This window comes from Pseudorca crassidens, chromosome 1 (assembly GCF_039906515.1).
Source record: "Pseudorca crassidens isolate mPseCra1 chromosome 1, mPseCra1.hap1, whole genome shotgun sequence".
In the NCBI taxonomy this organism is placed as follows: domain Eukaryota; kingdom Metazoa; phylum Chordata; class Mammalia; order Artiodactyla; family Delphinidae; genus Pseudorca; species Pseudorca crassidens.
Window position 1 is genome coordinate 191,641,121 of NC_090296.1, and position 23,188 is coordinate 191,664,308.

Consider the following 23,188-nt stretch of genomic DNA (forward strand, 5'->3'; position numbering starts at 1 on the left):
TGACATGATCCTATACATACAGAACCCTAAAGATGCTACCAGAAAACTACTAGAGCTAATCAATGAATTTGGTAAAGTGGCAGGATACAAAATTAATGCACAGAAATCTCTGGCATTCCTATATACTAATGATGAAAAATCTGAAAGTGAAATCAAGAAAACACTCCCATTTACCATTGCAACAAAAAGAATAAAATATCTAGGAATAAACCTACCTAAGGAGACAAAAGATCTGTATGCAGAAAATTATAAGACACTGATGAAAGAAATTAAAGATGATACAAATAGATGGAGAGATATACCATGTTCTTGGATTGGAAGAATCAACATTGTGAAAATGACTCTACTACCCAAAGCAATCTATAGATTCAATGCAATCCCTATCAAACTACCACTGGCATTTTTCACAGAACTAGAACAAAAAATTTCACAATTTGTATGGAAACACAAAAGACCCCGAATAGGCAAAGCAATCTTGAGAAAGAAAAACGGAGCTGGAGGAATCAGGCTCCCTGACTTCAGACTATACTACAAAGCTACAGTTATCAAGACGGTATGGTACTGGCACAAAAACAAAGATAGATCAATGGAACAGGATAGAAAGCCCAGAGATAAACCCACGCACATATGGTCACCTTATCTTTGACAAAGGAGGCAGAAATGTACAGTGGAGAAAGGACAGCCTCTTGAGTAAGTGGTGCTGGGAAAACTGGACAGGTACATGTAAAAGTATGAGATTAGATCACTCCCTAACACCATACACAAAAATAAGCTCAAAATGCATTAAAGACCTAAATGTAAGGCTAGAAACTATCAAACTCTTAGAGGAAAACATAGGCAGAACACTCTATGACATAAATCACAGCAAGGTCCTTTTTGACCCACCTCCTAGAGAAATGGAAATAAAAACAAAAGTAAACAAATGGGACCTAATGAAACTTAAAAGCTTTTGCACAGCAAAGGAAACCATAAAGAAGACCAATAGACAACCCTCAGAATGGGAGAAAATATTTGCAAATGAAGCAATGGACAAAGGATTAATCTCCAAAATTTATAAGCAGCTCATGCAGCTTAATAACAAAAGAACAAACAACCCAATCCAAAAATGGGCAGAAGACCTAAATAGACATTTCTCCAAAGAAGATATACAGAGTGCCAACAAACACATGAAAGAATGCTCAACATCACTAATCATTAGAGAAATGCAAATCAAAACTACAATGAGATATCATCTCACACCAGTCAGAATGGCCATCATCAAAAAATCTAGAAACAATAAATGCTGGAGAGGGTGTGGAGAAAAGGGAACCCTCTTACACTGTTGGTGGGAATGTAAATTGATACAGCCACTGTGGAGAACAGTATGGAGGTTCCTTAAAAAGCTACAAATAGAACTACCATATGACCCAGCAATCCCACTACTGGGCATATACCCTGAGAAAACCATAATTCAAAAAGAGTCATGTACCAAAATGTTCATTGCAGCTCTATTTACAATAGCCCAGAGATGGAAACAACCTAAGTGTCCATCATCGGATGAATGGATAAAGAAGATGTGGCACATATATACAATGGAATATTACTCAGCCATAAAAAGAGACGAAATTGAGCTATTTGTAATGACGTGGATAGACCTAGAGTCTGTCATACAGAGTGAAGTAAGTCAGAAAGAGAGAGACAAATACCGTATGCTAACACATATATATGGCATTTAAAAAAAAAATGTCATGGAAAACCTAGGGGTGAAACAGGAATAAAGACACAGACTTACTAGAGAATGGACTTGAGGCTATGGGGAGGGGGAAGGGTAAACGGTGACAAAGCGATAAAGAGGCATGGACATATATACACTACCAAAAGTAAGGTAGTTAGCTAGTGGGAAGCAGCCGCATAGCACAGGGAGATCAGCTCGGTGCTTTGTGACCGCCTGGAGGGGTGGGATAGGGAGGGTGGGAGGGAGGGAGACGCAAGCGGGAAGAGATATGGGAATATATGTATATATATAACTGATTCATTTTGTTGTGAAGCTGAAACTAACATACCATTGTAAAGCAATTATACTCCAATAAAGATGTTAAAAAAAAAAAAAAAAAACCTAGAAACAAATGACAATGGAGACACGATGACCCAAAATCTATGGGATGCAGCAAAAGCAGTTCTAAGAGGGAAGTTTATAGCAATATAATCCTACCTTAAGAAACAGGAAACATCTCGAATAAACAACCTAACCTTGCACCTAAAGCAATTAGAGAAAGAAGAACAAAAAACCCCAAAGTTAGCAGAAGGAAAGAAATCATAAAAATCAGATCAGAAATAAATGGAAAAGAAATGAAGGAAACAATAGCAAAGATCAATAAAACTAAAAGCAGGTTCTTTGAGAAGATAAACAAAATTGATAAACCATTAGCCAGACTCAGCAACAAAAAAAGGGAGAAGACTCAAATCAATAGAATTAGAAATGAAAAAGGAGAAGTAACAACTGACATTGCAGAAATACAAAAGATCATGAGAGATTACTACAAGCAACTCTATGCCAATAAAATGGACAACATGGAAGAAATGGACAAATTCTTAGAAATGCACAACCTGCCAAGACTGAATCAGGAAGAAATAGAAAATATGAACAGACCAATCACAAGCACGGAAACTGAAACTGTGATTAAAAATCTTCCAACAAACAAAAGCCCAGGACCAGATGGCTTCACAGGCGAATTCTATCAAACATTTAGAGAAGAGCTAACACCTATCCTTCTCAAACTCTTCCAAAATATAGCAGAGCGAGGAACACTCCCAAACTCATTCTACAATGCCACCATCACCCTGATACCAAAACCAGACAAGGATGTCACAAAGAAAGAAAACTACAGGCCAATATCACTGATGAACATAGATGCAAAAATCCTCAACAAAATACTAGCAAACAGAATCCAACAGCACATTAAATGGATCATACACCATGATCAAGTGGGGTTTATTCCAGGAATGCAAGGATTCTTCAATATACGCAAATCAATCAACGTGATACACCATATTAACAAAGTGAAGGAGAAAAACCATATGATCATCTCAATAGATGCAGAGAAAGCTTTCAACAAAATTCAACACCCATTTATGATAAAAACCCTCCAGAAAGTAGGCATAGAGGGAACTTTCCTCAACATAATAAAGGCCATATATGACAAACCCACAGCCAACATCATCCTCAATGGTGAAAAACTGAAAGCATTTCCACTAAGATGAGGAACAAGACAAGGCTGCCCACTCGCACCACTCTTATTCAACAGTTTTGGAAGTTTTAGCCACAGCAATCAGAGAAGAAAAGGAAATAAAAGGAATCCAAATTGGAAAAGAAGAAGTAAAGCTGTCACTGTTTACAGATGACATGATACTATACATAGAGAATCCTAAAGATGCTACCAGAAAACTACTAGAGCTAATCAATGAATTTGGTAAAGTAGCAGGATACAAAATTAATGCACAGAAATCTCTGGCATTCCTATACACTAATGATGAAAAATCTGAAAGTAAAATCAAGAAAACACTCCCATTTACCACTGCAACAAAAAGAATAAAATACCTAGGAATAAACCTACCTAAGGAGACAAAAGACCTGTATGCAGAAAATTATAAGACACTGATGAAAGAAATTAAAGATGATACAAATAGATGGAGAGATATACCATTTTCTTGGATTGGAAGAATCAACATTGTGAAAATGACTCTACTACCCAAAGCAATCTACAGATTCAATGCAATCCCTATCAAACTACCACTGGCATTTTTCACAGAACTAGAACAAAAAATTTCACAATTTGTATGGAAACACAAAAGACCCCGAATAGGCAAAGCAATCTTGAGAAAGAAAAACGGAGCTGGAGGAATCAGGCTCCCTGACTTCAGACTATACCACAAAGCTACAGTTATCAAGACGGTATGGTACTGGCACAAAAACAGAAAGATAGATCAATGGAACAGGATAGAAAGCCCAGAGATAAACCCACGCACATATGGTCACCTTATCTTTGACAAAGGAGGCAGAAATGTACAGTGGAGAAAGGACAGCCTCTTGAGTAAGTGGTGCTGGGAAAACTGGACAGGTACATGTAAAAGTATGAGATTAGATCACTCCCTAACACCATACACAAAAATAAGCTCAAAATGCATTAAAGACCTAAATGTAAGGCTAGAAACTATCAAACTCTTAGAGGAAAACATAGGCAGAACACTCTATGACATATATCACAGCAAGATCCTTTTTGACCCACCTCCTAGAGTAATGGAAATAAAAACAAAAATAAACAAATGGGACCTAATGAAACTTCAAAGCTTTTGCACAGCAAAGGAAACCATAAACAAGACCAAAAGACAGCCCTCAGAATGGGAGAAAATATTTGCAAATGAAGCAACTGACAAAGGATTAATCTCCAAAATTTATAAGCAGCTCATGCAGCTCAATAACAAAAAAACAAACAACCCAATCCAAAAATGAGCAGAAGACCTAAATAGACATTCCTCCAAAGAAGATTTACAGACTGCCAACAAACATATGAAAGAATGCTCAACATCATTAATCATTAGAGAAATGCAAATCAAAACTACAATGAGATATCATCTCACACCAGTCAGAATGGCCATCATCAAAAAATCTAGAAACAATAAATGCTGGAGAGGGTGCGGAGAAAAGGGAACACTCTTGCACTGCTGGTGGGAATGTGAATTGGTACAGCCACTATGGAGAACAGTATGGAGGTTCCTTAAAAAACTACAAATAGAACTACCATATGACCCAGCAATCCCACTACTGGGCATATACCCTGAGAAAACCATAATTCAAAAAGAGTCATGTACCAAAATGTTCATTGCAGCTCTATTTACAATAGCCCGGAGATGGAAACAACCTAAGTGTCCATTATCGGATGAATGGATAAAGAAGATGTGGCACATATATACAATGGAATATTACTCAGGCATAAAAAGAAACGAAATTGAGCTATTTGTAATGAGGTGGATGGACCTAGAGTCTGTTATACAGAGTGAAGTAAGTCAGAAAGAGAAAGACAAATACCGTATGCTAACACATATATATGGAATTTAAGAAAAAAAAATGTCATGAAGAACCTAGGGGTAAAACAGGAATAAAGACACAGACCTACTAGAGAATGGACTTGAGGATATGGGGAGGGGGGAGGGTAAGCTGTGCCAAAGCAAGAGAATGGCATGGACATATATACACTACCAAACGTAAAATAGATAGCTAGTGGGAAGCAGGTACTTAGCACAGGGAGATCAGCTCAGTGCTTTGTAACCACCTAGAGGGGTGGGATAGGGAGGGTGGGAGGGAGGGAGACGCAAGAGGGAAGAGATATGGGAACATATGTATATGTATAACTGATTCACTTTGTTATAAAGCAGAAACTAACATACCATTGTAAAGCAATTATACTCCAATAAAGATGTAAAAAAAAATTAAAAGTACTGAATATCTGTGTCTGTTTCCTAATTAGGAAGTTTACGGTAATGGAATACAGTGATGTGTAGTTGCATGACCTTCATCTACGAACAAGATCTCAGCCTCAGTTTTTACGTTTGTAAATTGAAGAGCCAACAAAATGGAATTTGAGATTCCTTCTGGACCTAAAATTCTGTTTTTCATGGATCACACAAACAATAAGAGAAACACTTCACCTCATACCTTTGGATGCCGACACGCATGGATCTGAGTGTCACGGTCTGTTGTGAGATGATGAAGAATGTCAGGCATGTTTTGAAACATGTCTAGTTTATTCACGTGAACCTGAGGAAAACAACACAAATAAAGCACATTATTGGAACTGTATTTCCTGTAAATAAAGTGTTCAAGGGTAATTAGGCAAGGGCAAATCATCCAGTTAAAACTAAGTCTTTCTTCTTCCTCGAAGCCTAGTTTTCAGCTATTTCAACGCAGGACGCTGAGATCCCATTTCCAGCAGTCTGCGTTACCACCCGTTGTGGGTGGTAATGAAAAGTCTGGCGACTCGGCTGGTGGATTTCATTGGATTGATCCATCAAGAGTCATTCGATTCATATTTATTGTGCACCTGCTCTATGTCAAGCTTTATTCTAAATATGGGGTGTTCTGCAGAGAACAATCAAGAATCACTTGCTCATGGAATTCCCTGGCGGTCCAGTGGTTAGGACTTGGCACTTTCACTGCCGGGGCCCGGGTTTGATCCCTGGTCAGGGAACTAAGATCCCACAAGCCATGAGGCACAGCCAAAAAATAAATAAAATACTAAACAAATGAATCACTTGCTCATGAAGACACACACAACACGCTGCATACGGGCAGCTGGGGGAGAGGGAGGCCAGTGGGACGAGGAAGTGGAGACCCAGGCCCTCCCTTTCCACACACTTTTTATTGGATGAAAAGGAGGAGGGCAGATGCAAAAAAGCAAAACAAAACAAAACAAACCTCAGCCACCTTTAGAATTTTAAAGCGAATATGTTTTAAATTGTTAAAACCCACATGTCGGTTTTACTTGAATCGTTTTCTGGGTAGTTTTGAGTAAATAGCAAATACTTAGATTAATACAAGGATAATGAAATAGCACTCCTCAAAAAAGTATGCTCATTTTGAAGTCTGAATAACAAAACACTTTAGAATAATGTTAAATCGCTGTGGTAATTAATACCAAGACAGCTATAGCAAGAACCCGAGCATGAGACTTCCCTGGTGGCGCAGTGGTTAAGAATCCGCCTGCCAATGCAGGGGACACAGGTTCGAGCCCTGGTCCTGGAAGATGCCACATGCCGCGGAGCAACTAAGCCCGTGCGCCACAACTACTGAAGCCCGCGCACCTAGAGCCCGTGAGCCACAACTACTGAGCCTGCGTACTGCAACTACTGAAGCCCACGCGCCTAGAGCCTGTGCTCTGCAACAAGAGAAACCACCGCAATGAGAAGCCTGTGCACTGCAACAAAGAGCAGCTCCCGCTCGCCGCAACTAGAGAAAGCCCGCGCGCAGCAACGAAGACCCAACAGATCCAAAAATAAATAAATAAATTAAAAAAAGAACCCGAGCATGACTTCTTACTTATCCTGTGAGATCCTGTAACTTATCCTTATTCCTCTCACTACCTGTTTACTAATGAGTAACAAGAAGTAACAAGGAATTGACTTTTCTGGCCTAAGAAGGATATAAAAGAGGCAAATTCTGAGATGTACAGAGAAACAGGGAGAAACTTTCATCCTCACAAAAATGAAGATGCTTGAAAAGGTTGCCATAAATCATCTCTTAGGTCCCTCTATCAAAAGACCTCACCAGGGCCTTCCCTGGTGGTCCAGTGGTTAAGACTCCACGCTTCCACTGCAAGGGGGCGCAGGTTCGATCCCTGGTCGGGGAACAAAGATCCCGCATGCCGCCCAGCATGGACATAAATAAATAAATAAATTTTTAAATTAAAAAACCTCACTGTTCTCCCTTTTAAAATTCCTTCTCTAGAGTTGTTTCTAACCCCTACAGAGGGATTAAGAGACTTGAAAGAGGGCTCACTCTGGGGTGCTTCCGGGGTCACCTTCCTAAGGCCTGCTTTCTCTTCCCCCACCTCCATCCCTGGACCCCTCCTCGGCCCAGGGTTTCTCCCTATGAGGCCGCAGAGCTGGAGGAGCTTCCAGTCTTTTCGATTTCACACACCACTAAAATTCACAAAACAAATTTGGGACTGGTAAGTGGTTGTTACCTTTATATTTTGCCAAGAGAGGACGTGAGAAAAAAAAAAAAGCAAATAGTAAAATGTGTGCAACATACAACCTATTACCACTGTGATTTTAATTTAAAGGACCATTTGAACACCAAAGAACATAAGAACGACAATCTCAGAATGAAAGCAAGTCCTTCCCCAAACGGAGAATTGGCAGCTTTTCACCAAAAACATTTGGACACAAAAACTTAAGGAAGGAAGGAATTAAGGAAAGAAGGGCTTAGGAAGTAAGGGCTTAGGGAGGGAGGGAGGAATTTTTTAAATTGCAAATGCAGAAGCACTAAATCTTTTCAGTTTTACTAAATTACGTTGTATATAAGTGTTAAGTTCTTAGCACAAGTCTGTTAGCTGGGGGATAGATAGTAAAAGTTGACGAATGAAGTAGAATTTAAATGTCCGACTCGTTCCAGCGTTTCGTTTTGTCCAGAGTCGCCACCAAAACTCCATCTCCTCTCATGGGAAGCGGGCGCTGCAGGAAGCACTTGGCATGCTCACCCGGCTGCCCAGGGTCCCGAGAGCCCAGCATCGAGCCACCTGGAAGGGACGGGCGAACACTGGCTCCCAGCCTGACCTGATGTGAATCGTCCATGGGGAGGAGGCTCAGTGCCTCAGCACAGCGTTCTTCACACACTTCTGACCATGACCCCCAGTAAGAAATATGTTTCCACGGCAACCGAGGATGCATACGCAGCATGTATGTAGAGACGGTCCCAACTTGGGATGCTCGACCCAGGATTATTCGGCTTTGCGATGGTGAGAAACCAATATGCATCCAGTAGAAAACGGACTTCGGATTCTGAGTTACGATCTTTTCCTGAGCTGGCGGTACGATCCTCTCTCATGATGCTGGTCAGCACCGCAGCCAGCTGCCGCCCCAGTGAGCCACGCGATCCCGCGGGTGAACGGCCACCGTCCACACGCCGACCACCGTTCTGGACCCAGGCAACCATTCTGGTTTTCACTTTCACTACAGCACTCAATAAATAACGCGAGACACTCCCCACTTTATTGTAAGATAGGCTTTGCGTCACGTGATTTTGCCTAACTGTAGGCTAATCCAAGTGTTGTGAGCGCTTTTTCTTTTTACATCTTTATTGGAGTGTAATTACGTTACAATGTCACGTTAGTTTCTGCTGTACAACAAAGTGAATCAGCTCTATGTATACATATATCCCCATATCCCCTCCCTCTTGCGTCTCCCTCCCACTCTCCCTCTAGGTGGTTACAAAGCACCGAGCTGATCTCCCTGTGCTATGCGGCTGCTTCCCACTAGCTATCTATTTTACGTTTGGTACTGTATATATGTCCATGCCACTCTCTCACTTCGTCCCAGCTTCCCCTTCCCCCTCCCCGTGTCCTCAAGTCTGAGCAGGTTTAAGGTAGCTGAGGCTAAGCTATGGTGTTCAGTGGGTCAGGGGTATTTAAATACATTTTGACTCAATGAGATTTTCAACTTACGATGCATTTATTGGGCCGTAGCCCTGTGGTTAAGTCGAGGAAGATCTAGATATGTACGTGTCTGATTCCCCAAATTTTCACAGGACAATGTTTATTCTGACTGTAAGCAATACACTCAGATATTTCCTAGTTCAATTTTATTCTCATTGCTGGTCACAAACACTGAATTTGTTTCATGACCCACAGTTTTGAAAAACTACTTCCTTTAGGGGACTTTTCACCAAAGGGCTCTTCCCACTGTCAATTCCTCCCAAGAGGAAGCGAATAAACAAAGACGACAAAGGCTGTCACGGTTTCCAGTTTTTGCGGGGGGGGGGCTTGGGGGGAAAGGGGGAAGGAGGGGAAAGGCAGAGTTGGGAGGATGGACAGGACCAAGAGGAAAGAAAGAGCCGTCAGGCACCTGGACTCCGAACTCCTCGCTGAGGTTGGTGAAGAGATACTCGTACCCGTAGGCGGCCTTGCAGCTCAGCCACACTACGTGGTATGGACTCCGCGTGATCCAGCTGCGAACCAGCTCCAGGATCCCGTGCAGACACTCCTCCTGGGCAGGAAGGTTCAAAGGCAGTTAACGCTGTTCCATTCTCAGGATTCCCAGATATTCACGCAAATGGAGACAATCACCATGCGATCTGTAATCCCACAAGCTTCCCTCTAAGAAATGCGGGCCGTGCTCCAGGGAGACGTACCCGACTAGGAATTTGGTAATATTTCGGATCGCAGAAAGTCGTGTCTAAGTACACACTCTGGATGTCTTTCACTCTGAAAACAAAAATGAAACAAGGGGTGTGACTCACCTCATGGGAAATAAAATATGGATAAAATCTAAACTCTTCGTTAGAGAGAGAAAATCTAAGACATCCAAATGGATGTTCCATTTGGAATTTTTTTTTTTATTAACAACTTTGTCAGGAAATGATTTCCATATAACAAAATAACACAGATTTTGCATATGTGGTTCAGTGACTTGTGACCAATTCACGTAACTACTACCGCAGTCAGCACACGGAATGTTACCATTACCTCGTTTCAAGAGGAAAAGTTTGCTTTACTGTTACAAATATTATTATAATCGAGTTAGATTTCTAATAGAAACAAAGGCTCATATTTGGGGGGGGGAGAACAATAAAACCTTTAAAACAGTGCAGCCTTAACATTCAAGAATTACGTAAAGCCCAGAGTACCTGCCCCCAGAGTGCAGAAGCTCCATTCGAGCAGCTTCTCCTTTTGCCAATCTGAAGTCTCCCGTGTACAAGACGGTCCCATTGTTGCCCTGAAATAAAAACCTGAAAAGGGTACAGACCTCAGTGACTTCTAAGTCTCAGACAAAATCCTAATAAAGCAAATATATACTAAATCCACAGCCCATGTTGCCTGCCAAGCACAGCCACTATGATAATGGAACTTCCACAGCACTAAACCACACCAGGCACTCAGCTGCACCTCTTCCCAAAGGGGGAAAATAATAACATGATGGAGATATCGCTGAGTTTGCAAGAAATGTCCTCTGAAATACATCAGCACCTTCCACTGTGTACTGAGGTCATCCCTGCTCATGGAGAGAAAAATCCATGTGATGGGAAAATGCAAAGCCAGTGGAAAGACTGCTACTGAAGACTTCCATTGTAAGAAAGCCACGTTTCGAACGTGACCTGCACCTCAGTCCCCCAAGTTCAATTTGGAAGCAAAGATTACAGGAATTGCCATCATAAGACTCGAACCTCCCTGTACAGGTTATTTTCTAGACCCTACAAGTTTATTTCTACAAATATAATACATATCTACACAAAATAAATGGGCAAAATAGATGAGCCCCTTACATAACTGATCCTGGGCAATGACCAGCTGGTAAGAGAGTCACAACAATCTCTTCCTTCTAAAAAGAAAATAAAAGAAGAAAATAATAATCATACAAGTTATCATTGGGACCCAGCTAAACAAATCCCTCCTGAATACAACACACACAACTACTTCCCAAGAACGTGGTGTGCCTCTCTCCTCATTTCCCCACTCTCCAAACCCTGGAAACAAGTGGAATCCTCACCCACAACAAATGGTTAAACGGAGAGTTACAGTGTGACACAGCAATTCCACTCTTGGGTATACACGCGAGAGACGCGAAAACTCAGGTCCACACAAAACGTGAATGTTCACCGCAGCGTTATTCACACTAGCCAGGGGAGAAGCAGCCAAAATGTCTACTGGCTGACGACTGAACCGGCAAAATGTGGTCTAGCCACACGATGGAATATTCTTTGGCCAAAAAAAGAAATGAAGAACTGATACATCCTACACCATGGATAAACACTGAAAGCATTATGCAAAGTGAAAGAAGTCACGAAACACCGCACACTGTATGAGTCCATTTAAATACGATGTCCAGAATGGGCAAATCCACAGAGACTTACACTAGACTAGCAGTGGCCAGGAGCTGGGGGGAGGGAGAAACAGGGTCCCGTACTTCTTTCTGGGCAATGAAAATATTCTGAAATTGATTGTGGTGATGGATACACAACTCTGTGAATACACTAAAAGCCATTGAACAGTGTACTTTAACTGGGGTGAATGGTACGGTATGTGAATTATGTCTCAATAAAGCTGTTATTTAAAAAAATAAAAATAAAAAGGAATTCCCTGGCAGTCAAGTGGTTAGAACTCCACGCTTCCACTGCAAGGAGCACGGGTTCAATCCCTGGTCAGGGAACTAGGTTCCTGCAAGCCACACGGACAGTTAAAAAAAAAAAAAGTCTGATGCAGCCTGGTCCCAAGTCACCATGCAGCACGCTGTACTGTCCTGTTAGGCGGAGCCTCATGGGCACTACAGCCTCTCGGGGCTCAGTACGTGGTGGGGCAGAGCTCTGGATGCGTCAGCTCTCCACTCGACCATGGTAACTCCCCCTGGATGTCTGACATCGTTCGTTCCAAAGGCCCTTTAGAAGGGGCTTTCTCGCTGGTTGGAGCTGGAGACACACAGTCTCAGTGGGAGAGGAGAAATGGAAAGGACAAGAGCAGGGCGGCTGGACTCAGCTCACCAAGAGCCACCTGCTGCCCGGTGCCCGATTCTGAGAAAGCCTTTCACCAACACACATTACAGGCCACCGGCACTGACAGCATATCCCCAAAAGTGTCAGCTAACTGAGCTCAGGATGGCATTTAGGAAGGTTCAGGCCATCCCTCTCCCCTCCCTCAGGACAGTAAGTCTAGAAGTACTCCAATGCCTGATCTCCTCCCGGGAGGACATGTGAAATGTTGGCCCCTGTCCCATCACAGTCACACCACCAAGGACACCCTTCAGAGTTAAACGTGTCCACAGAGCAGGTTCTAATCGGGCTATGGAACAAATATTAACTAGATTTGCCAGAAGATTAGGAAAACACTGCCTAGCCCTAGGTATAATTTGAGATAAAAATAAATAAATACAGAAAAGGTGGGTTGGTACTCCTACTTACTATTAAAAAAGATAAATGCACAACACAAAAGTACCTGCCTCTAAATATAAGGACAAAAAAATAAATTGGATCCACTTGGACAATGTCTTTTTCTTGAATACGAAAATGATTCAGAAAAAAAAGATCACAATATACATAAATTTGCTGCAAAAACATTAAGCACGGTTTTATATCCTGAACATTATAATAAACTTAATGAATGTGACAATCACACTGTATGGTAACATCATTTCTATGGAGCTCCTATAGTTAGCATGTGACACTAAACAGAAGCAGTTCCCACATGGTCCAGTCCTTCGGATGTAGAAAATAAATACATCACAAACGTTTTTTCCCTACAAACTCACTCATTTACTATAAATTTTATTTCTGGTTACGTGAGCAATCAAATCATGGAGAAAGACAAACAATCATTTAATGATCGGTATAATAATAATTTTTAAAAACACAGTATTTAATATTTAGTTACCTCGCCTGACGCTTCATCGACTAAAGATATCTGGGTAGGAGTTTCAATTTCAATGGATATCTATTAAAATAAAATAAGAGGTCATGTATACATTGCATTATACATTTTCATGGGTTTTCATGGCTTTATATGCCTTTGCCATCTCAAACACAGAAAGGGAACTAAGAGACGTTACAGACTCTCTGTGGAACAATTTCTGATTTCACTATAATAATGGTTTAACAGCCCCAAACATGATAAAGCTAATACAGTACCTTTCCTGAAGTTGATGTGGCAATATGGATTGAATGGCTTATAAACTTACACATCCTCAGACACAGCAAGCCTACATCTATGAATTCAATTTTCCTCCCTTCACCTCTCCATGTATTCTATGTGTTTAGGTTTTCTGCTGCAGAACACAGTCTGCCATCAGTCCATGGTGCGTTGGCCTAATTCACAGATTTGAGCTGCTATGAAAAGGTCGGCGTGTACGTGCACATTTTACTAGAAGAGCGAGGAGCACAGAGAGGCATCCAGTAAGTAGCTGTTGAATAAACAGAATTTCCCACCTTTCTAGCCCACTGATGTCATAAGATTTACAGTGACTGAAATTCAGGTGTGAAAATATCCTTGCATTTCTGGAATAAACACACTGTATTCGTGATACACTATTTTTTAATACTGCGAGATTCAGTCAGCTATGACCTTAATTAGGATATTCACACGTGAAATGGCCCTTTTTCCCCCACTTACTATCACTATCCATTCTGCCAGTGAGGTTGAGCAGCTTATCTTTTTAGTCTCTCCTACAACAGGGATCATTTGTTCTTTGAACATTTGGCAAAACGCACCTATAAAACCATCTGGGTGTGGGGCTTTTTTGAAGAAGGGTTCTTTGAAAACTGTTTTAATGTCTTTGACGCCTACTTCTTTATTCAAGTGGTCTACTTTTCTTCCCTCAATTTGGTATTTTCCTACTTTTCCAGTATTTATCCACTGTGTCTAAACTATTGAATATACTATCATATTAATTTTCAAGACAAGGCACTGCTATTATTAATAGGTATTTTCCTTTTTATCATTCTGTATTTTTATATGCATCTTTGTTCTTTTAATCGATCTTGGCAAGATTTATCTCTATTTCGTTTTGTTTTCTTTTGTTTGTTTTGTTTCTTTGCTTTGGCCACACTGTGCGGCATGTGGGATCTTAGTTCCCCAACCAGAAATCAAACCCGCATCCCCTGCATTGGAAGCACAGTCTTAACTGACGGACCACCAGGAAGTCCCTAAATTTACCTCTATTTCTCTAGAAACCAGCTTTTACTTTTGTTAATCTTCCCTTTTATTTTCTGTGGTAGTTAGTCTCTATATCACTAACCTGTCCTTTTCTATTATTTTCTTCTTTCACATATCCTTAGGTTTGCTTTGTTGCTCCTTTTCATTCTTCTTGAGTCAAAGACTTATTCCATTTAGTTCCAGTCTGTTTTCTAAGAAATGCATTTAATGCTCTCAATTTCCCTTCAAGTACTAACTTAGCTGTGCTCCACACACTTTGACATGTCACACTTTCATTGTCCATCAGTCCTAAGTATTGTATGTTTTTCTTTACAATTTCCTCTTTAACCTAGAGTTGCTTGTGGTATGCATTTAGCTCCCATATGTATGGGATGATTTTAACTCTCCTTGTATGTCTGATTTCCAACATCATTGTATTACCATTGTATTACCATCTTTTACCATTGTATTATGGTAAAAGAACAGATCACTAGGATTTCTTGAAACTTCTTTATTGACGTAGTACATGCTCAGTTTTGATAAACCTTCCAAGTTTACCCAAAGATCTCCTCTCTGTTCGGTTTAAAGCTCTGTGTTTCGTTTGGTTCGCATGTATTAATTACGCCATTTAAATCTTCTGTACATTCACTTACTTCCTGTCTCCCTCATCTCTCAGCTTCTGAGAGTGGTCTGGGTAGCTCTCCAGCTACCCTTTCTCCCTTAGATTATGAGGTGGCCTTGAACTACATCCACTCAGCTGACCTGGAATGATCCTACAAGCCCCTTCCAGGTACACTTCCAGGTTAGCAGTGGCCACAAGAAACACCTGTGTGAGATTTGGAAGGCAGACGTGAACTAGCAGCCATTTTTCAATGCTCTGAAAGGCACCAGAAATTATAACAGCCCAGGTACGCTGTTGACCTGTTGGCTTACCTCACCGACATGGGCAGTATGGCGGCAGCTCCGTCTTCCGCTGGGTATCCTCCCGAGCTTCTTGGAGCCCTGGGCCACGTGTGTGGAACTCAGTGACCAAGGAGTGGGAGGCAGACATGGGTCCCCATTTGTCCCTGTGGACTCCAGCCTATCTCTGCTCCTCTCTCCTTTTTCAGCTTTCCTTCCTGACTGCTGGCCAGATTGACCCACAGTAACTTCAGGTCTAATACCAAGGCCAAGGTTACAGCCTTGCTGTTGTGTCCCTCTGCAGAGGGGGGACGGATCCCACCCCAACTGACAGATCAGAGGCTAAGACTGAAGATGCCACACATGAACGAAGAGAGTGTGAAAACACTGCGGTATGTTCACTGTGGGACCTTCTGGGGAGAGCAGGCTGGGAGGAAGTGGTTTTTGTGACCTGAGAAAATGGGAGCAGGTGGCCCTGGTTTTTATCGTGGTTACAGGGTGGGCCTGGGCTTGCATGTTTGAAATCCATGTAGGCACCAAGGAAGGGGCAGGCTTTTTTTTTTTTTTTTAATCAGTTTGCCCAGATGTGGGGCAAGTGGAGGTGGGAGCGGAAAGCTGCCAGCAATCAGACATCAAACATTCTTGGTGATGCTTGTTCAGACTTCTCTGCCAGCACCCCCAGTTCCTGACGGTTTAATCCATATCACAAACCCTGATGCTATCTGCTCCTCGTGGTTCTTCCTCTGCTCAAGCACTGGGTGGTCAGGTACTACTGCATCCAGGTTGAGGCTACTTTGTCAATTGCATTTATGTTCATATCTTCTTGATACTATTAAAAGGTTGTTCCTTTTAATAGTAAATAACATCTTCTTTGACGCTTATGATATTTTTTTTTTGCCTTCAATCTCTGTATGATATAAAAGTTGCCACTCTGGCATGTTTAGCTTCTAATTGTTCATTATATTTTTTCCTTTTTATTTTTTCCCCTTTAACCTGCATTTTTCCTTTAGAGTAATTTATGTCTCTTGTAGACCAAGACTGGTGGATCTTTTTTTTTTTTTAGCCCAAACCAAGAATTTGTCTTTTGATCCAGGGTTGAAGTAAATCCATTCATATTCATAGCAATTACTGTTATAATAGAACTTGTACCACCATCTTCGCATTCTCAACGTGCCATGCTTTTTTCTCCCCTTTACCTTCTGTTGGATAGATCCATTTTATTCTGCCACATTCAAAAGTATCCATTCTATTTTCATTCTGATTGTTATCCCTTTCTTATTATAACCCATAAATTCTGTTTGTTTTTCCTAATCTATCCCATGATCTAAATAAAAGGATTTATCAATTATGTTAATGAATGTTTTATACTTTAAAGTAATAAAACGTAACTCAGCAAGAGAGCCTGTGAGATTAGACAAAACTAAGAATCTAGGTCAACATGTTGAGGGACAAGAAAGAAAAATCAGCAGCGATAAAATGCCAACCTCTTCCAAGCTAATGAATTACAAAGGCTGACCAGCAACACTGTAATTACTGTGGGTAAATACAGTGTGGAGGAAGCGGGCTGTGAATAATGCCAATGCTTTGCTCAATACACCTCAAAACGTATTTCCCACTTGGAAGGAGAATTAGTGTCATTCAAAAAATAAAACTTACGATTCGTTTCTCCCAAAATCTGTACCTCGGGCTCGTTAACAACAGCTCTTTAGTAACAGGCGAACAGTATAAGTACACCTTCAAGCTGAAAACAAGAGACCAAAAAAATCGAGAATGAGACATCTGGGTGACTAGGAAATATGTTTCAAAGTATGTCAGTTGCCTTGAATAATTCAGAAACTGAGCTGGCAGGCCAATACTCCAGTGCCCACCTCAGTCCCATCGAGACTATAAAGGGACGGGCAAGAAGCAGAGGAGGGAAAATACTGTGTCCTCTGACCTCCTCAAAGGCTGGTCCTCACCATTCTCATCTTAAAGACACAGGTTTTAGACAATCAGGTATGTCTGGAGAGATACCACCCAATGGTAAACTACCTCTGCAGAAAGGGAAGTGGGACAGGAGACGGCTGCCTTTTACTTCATATAAATCTATTCTGTTTATGTTTAGTGGGCAGAAATCAACTTCATGACAATCTTTAAAAATTCAACACTCCAGTTCAGAGGTTAGGAATACAGTCTACAGCGGATCATACTTTCCAGAGATGCCCACACTGACGTATACACCCTAACCACACACCGTCTTCTTACAAAGTGGTCATGGAAGTTCCCCCACTGACAGGAGGCGTCTGTGTTAACCTCCCCTTGAACCCAGACAGAGCTTTGTAACTGCCTTAGCCAACAGAACGTGATGGACATAATACAGCAGGCCTTTCGAGGCTAGATCTCCAGGCAGTGCGGCTGCCGCTGGCCCTCTCTTGGGACATACACTTTTATTTTAGTTTCCATTTAAGAAGTCCCGCTATTCTGAAACCACTATGCTGAAGAGCTATTTTTTAGAGACAGAGATGCCCAAAGTGCCCCAACTGTTTGAGTCTCCCCAGCCCAGATGTCAGACATTGAATGAATGAGCCTTCAGGTAATGTCAGCCCCCATACGACACCCAGTCAGGCAGAAACCAGCCATCCCCACTGTACCCTGTCAGAACTCCTGACCCATAGAAACAGACAGAGAGAATACATGATCAGTGTTGTTTTAAGTCACTGAGTTTGGGGGTAGTTTGTTACGCAGCAATAGATAACTAATACATAGGCTCTAAAATCAGACAGACCTGGTGGGAATCCTGGTCCTGCCACTTACTGGCTGCGTGACCTTGGGCAACTAATTTAACCCTTCTGGTTCCTCAGTTTCCTCATCTGTAAGATAGAAATAATAATAGTATCTATTCAAAATATCATCAAGAGGCTCTAAGGAGAATGTCAGCTCCAAGAAGAGAGGGATTTTTGCCTATTTTCCTCACTACTGTATCTTCAACATCTAGTATGAATATATATTTTTTTCCTTTTTTTTTTTTTTTTTTTGCGATACGCGGGCCTCTCACTGTTGTGGCCTCTCCCGTTGTGGAGCACAGGCTCCAGACGCGCAGGCTCAGTGGCCATGGCTCACGGGCCCAGCTGCCACGCGGCATGTGGGATCTTCCTGGACTGGGGCACAAACCCGTGTCCCCTGCATTGGCAGGTGGACTCTCAACCACTGCGCCACCAGGGAAGCCCATGAATATATATTTTTAATAAATATTAGCTACCATTATCAAAAACACAGACTATTGATATCACTTAGCAAAGAAGCCTGCTAAGTCAAAGATCAAATAGTCAAAAAGTCAATAGGGTCCTTTCTATATACAGTTGACCCTTGAACAACATGGATTTCAACTGGGAGGGTCCACTTACGTACAGAATTTTTTTCTTCACTAAATAAGTACCATAGTACTACACAATCTGCAGTTAGTTGAACCCATAGACGCGGAACCAGGATAGGGAGGGCCAACTATAAAGTTATATGTGGATTTTTGACCTCATAGCAGGTCGGTGCCCCTAACCACTGTGTTGTTCAAGGGTCAACTGCATATATCTTGAGAATTTGGAATCTGACTTAGGCAATGACTGCAGGAAAAGAATGCAATGACTCAGCTTTAAGAAAGGATCCAGCAATATTATATGACTCTTTATAATGGAACAATCATTTACGCACACACACAGACACACTCTTACAGAAATAAAAATGAACAGACTATTACTGCACCCAATAGCATGAATGAATCATTCAAATATAATGTTAAGTAAAAGAAAACAAGTAGAAGAGTCTATTCAGTATGATTCTATTTAAATACAGTTCAAAAACAACCAAAGCTAAATGATGATGACAAAAGTCAGAAGAGAGGTTACCTGTGGGTGGGGAAGACTGACTGGGGGAGGGACAGGGTTCTGTCCCAGGATATTGATGCTGTTCTATTTCTTGGACTGGGCAGACACTACACATGTGTTCACTTATAAAAGTTCATCAGACTATTCCCATATGATGTGAGTACTTTTCTATGTAGATGTTACAGCTCAATTAAAATTTTTACTTAAAAAAATAGAACACACAAATAAATAGCAAAGGAAGTTACCTGGGGACCTCCCTGGTGGTCCAGTGGCTAAGGCTCTGCGCTCCCAATGCAGGGGACCTGGGTTCAATCCCTGGTCAGGGAACTAGATCCCACATGCCACAACTAAGAGTTTGTATGCTGCAGCTAAAGTTCCCACATGCTGCAACTAAAGATCCACATGCCACAACGAAGATCCCACATGCCACAACTAAGCCCCAGCTCAGCCCAATAAATAATTTTAAAAAAGAAAAGAAAAGAAATTACCTGCACTCCAACCTTCTTTTCAAGGTAGGGGCTCTTAATCCTTTCATGTGATCTGAAAACAAAAGAATCAGAAATCATAAATACATTATCTTTTTCAGAAGATTCCTTGGCCCAAGGAAACTGAGCTGTCTGTTCTTTTTAGGCTTCCTTTCAAGAGAAAATAAATGAGAGGTTCACTTTTATAGGAGCACTGATTTGTATGAGCTACTGGCTCTTGCTTCTGCAGATGAAGAATCCACTGAAAATAGGAAAAGAACCACTAAAAGTTGACCACCTCTGAGCCAACAGAAGCCATTTAAAAGGAGAATGATCCTCTGCATCTTAGGGCAGAGTCTAAATCACTCAGAGTAGCCACAGAAGAATGCATGACCTCATTCAGAACTGCTTCCATCACTTTCCTTTACTCTCTTCTTTCATTTCAGTCCAACCACCCTTCAGACCATGCTCTCTGTGACCTCTTCAATTCCAGTCACTAAAGTTAGTCCATCTGGAAATTCAAGTTTGCTTCCATGGAATCCTCAAGAAAACCATTCAGGCTTAGGCCAGAATAAGAAGAGTTTCATTATCTTCTCAGCCTACTGTGACTGCTGTGTTGAAAGGTGGGTTATTGCTACCCACAGAGGCTTGCTCCACAGCTTGCCAAATTAACAAACACAGAAAGGTGACTTTTAAAGAAAGGTAACATTTAAACCAAATGGTACATTAAATATATAGTGCATTATAATATTACATTTTGAATCTTTAGCATGCAAAAGCCCAGATAACAAGAACCAAACATTTTGAAATTGCTTAGTTAAATCAAACCAATTCTAATTATCCTAATTCCAAATAAAAACCAAAAGAAAGCTTAGACAAAACAGACTTTAAAACAAAGACTCTAATAAGAGACGTTATCATGTTACATATGATAATGTAATATTTACAAATGTTATATCCTCTTGTTGGGTCCATCCAACAAGAGAATATAACGTTTGTAAACATTTATGCACCCAACAGAGGAACATCTAAATACATAAAGCAAATATTAACAGACTTAAAAGGAGAAATAGACAGCAATACAGTAAGAGCAGGGGACTTTAATACTGCACTTAAGTCAATGGATGGATCATTCAGTCAGAAAATCAGTAACAAAACATTGGACCTAAACAACACATAAGATCAGATGAACTTCACAAATATATAAAGAACGCTTCATGCAAAGGCAACAGAACACACAATCTTCTCAAGTGCACATGGAACATTTTCCAGGATAGACCATATATTAGACCACAAAATGAGTCTCAATAAATTTAAGATGATTAAAATCATATCAAGCATCTTTTCCAACTACAATGGTATGAAATTAAAATTAATTACAAGAAGAAAACTGGAAAATTCACAAATAAGTGGAGATTAAACAACATGCTACTGAACAACCAATGGGTCAAAGAATAAATCAAAAGAGAAATTTTAAAATACCTTTAGACGACTGAGAATGGAAATAAAACATACCAAAATTTGTGGGTTGCAGCAAAAGCAGTTCTAAGGGGGAAGGTCAAGAGACAAATGCCTACCTCAAGAAACAAGAAAAATCTCAAATAACCAACCTAACTTTACAACTCAAGAAACTAGAAAAAGAAGAAAAAACAAAGCCCAGAATTAGCAGAAGGAAGGAAATAACCAAGATTAGAAAATAAACTAAGTTGTGAAACTAAGAGCTGGTTCTTTGAAAAGGTAAACAAAATTGACAAGCCTTTGCTAGACTAAGCAACAAAGGAGAAGGGGGGAGGGGGGGAGGGCGAGAGGGAGGGAGGGAGGGAGGGAGAGATAGGACTCAAATAAATAAAATCAGAAATGAAAGAGGAGCTATTACAACTCTTAAAACGGAAAAGAAAGGGTAAGAGACTACTATGAACAATTATACACCAACAAAGTGGACAACCTAGAAGAAATGGATAAATTCTTAGAAACATACAACCTACCAAGACTGAATCATGGTGAAACAGAAAATCGGAATAGACTGATAACTAGTAAGGATACTAAATATCTCTACTAATATCAGTAACTTTAAATATCCAACAAACGAAAGTCCCGGACCAGATGGCTTTGCTAGTGAATTCTACAAACATTCAAAGAACTCAATTTACGAGGCTAGCATTACCCTGATACCAAAACCAGACAAGGACATCACACAAATTACAGACCAATATCCCTGATGAACACAGATGAAAAAAATCCTCAACAAGATATTAGCAAACAGAATTCAACAACACATTAAAAGGATCAGACACCATGATTTAGTGGGATTTATTCCAGGGATGCAAATTTGGTTCAACATCCACAAATCAGTCAATGTTATAATCACATGAACAAAATGAAGGATAAAAAACCATATAATCATCTCAACAGATGCACAAAAAGCACTGGACAAAACTTGACATCCATTTATGATTAAAAACTCTCAATAAATCAGGTATAGAGGGAACAAACTTCAATATAATAAAGGCCATATGTGACAAGCTCTCAGCAAACATCATAATCAGTGGTGAAAAGCTGAAAGCTATTTCTCTAAGATCAGAAATAAGACAAGAACACCCATTCTTGCCTTTTATTCAACATAATATTATAAATCCCAGCCATAGGAATTAGGCAAGAAAAAGAAATAAAAAGTATGCAAAGCTGAAAGGAAGAAGTAAAACTGGCACTATTTACAGACAACATGATACATATATAGAAAACCCTAAAGACTCCATCAAAAAACTGTTAGAGGAATATTGGTCAAGATGGCAGTGTGGGAAGACGCAGAGTTAGCATCTCCCCACAACTAGGGTGCCTGAAGGCTGCGGGTGGGGAACTCTGACGCCCAAGGAGATGGGAGGAACCCCAAAGTGAACCGGTAGGATGTAGGGGGACTGAGAGGGGAGGAGAAGTGGGTGCCAGACAGGATCAGTGCCCCTGAGGCCAGGGAGATCAGGAGAGGCAGAAGGGAGGGGCCCTCTGGGAAGAGCGGCAGAGGAGTGGAGGGCAATCTCCCGGCCCACTTGGGCCAGGGAGCCTGCTGAGCTCCCAAACCAGTACCCACCCCCCCCAAAGCCTGATCCAGGCCACATGGATCCTGGAGGCATAGGAGGGAGGCTGGGGAGATCAGGAGAGGCAGGTGGGAGGGGTCATCCAGGAGGAGCGGGAGAGGAGCGGAGGGCGATTGCCCCACCCACTAGAGCCCAGGAAGCCTGCTGGGCTCCCAGGTGAGGTCCCCTGCCCTCTGAGACCAGGGGTGGGGGGCACGCCTGGGCCCCTTCTGTTCCTTGAGCCTAAGCCCCACCCCACACGGCCCCCAGGACCTTTTCCAGCCCTGTGGGTCCTGAGCATAGGCCCCGACCACCACCCAAACCTCGCCCTTGCTTAGGCCCCGCCCTCCTCAGCCAAGGCCTTCCCCCCTTTTTTCTTCTTTTCCCTCCTCCTCTTTTTTTTACTATTGTGGTACTGATGTACCTTCCAGTTGTTGATTCATCTATACTTTTATTTTTATATTCTTTCTAACATATCTGTTAGTTTCCTAGTCTAATTTTATTTTTTACTTTGTTATTGTTCTTTT

At 41.3% G+C, this 23,188-nt stretch overlaps 1 protein-coding gene across 4 annotated transcripts in view; it reads right to left on the reverse strand.

The window, feature by feature from the left end:
• Window positions 1-23,188, reverse strand: part of DCLRE1C (DNA cross-link repair 1C) — a 57,012-nt gene that overhangs the window by 23,454 nt on the left and 10,370 nt on the right. For 2 of the 4 annotated variants that reach the window (XM_067703935.1, XM_067703933.1), the window contains exons 2-9: window positions 19,615-19,666; window positions 16,926-17,010; window positions 13,113-13,172; window positions 11,015-11,070; window positions 10,379-10,480; window positions 9,884-9,956; window positions 9,598-9,738; window positions 5,693-5,794 (exon numbers count right to left, since the gene is read on the reverse strand). In XM_067703935.1, the coding sequence (XP_067560036.1) occupies window positions 5,693-5,794; window positions 9,598-9,738; window positions 9,884-9,956; window positions 10,379-10,480; window positions 11,015-11,070; window positions 13,113-13,172; window positions 16,926-17,010; window positions 19,615-19,666 (671 nt within the window). Of the gene's footprint in view, window positions 1-5,692; window positions 5,795-9,597; window positions 9,739-9,883; window positions 9,957-10,378; window positions 10,481-11,014; window positions 11,071-13,112; window positions 13,173-16,925; window positions 17,011-18,033; window positions 18,122-19,614; window positions 19,667-23,188 lie in introns of those variants that run through there. The other 2 variants (XM_067703939.1, XM_067703936.1) reach the window with 2 other exon arrangements.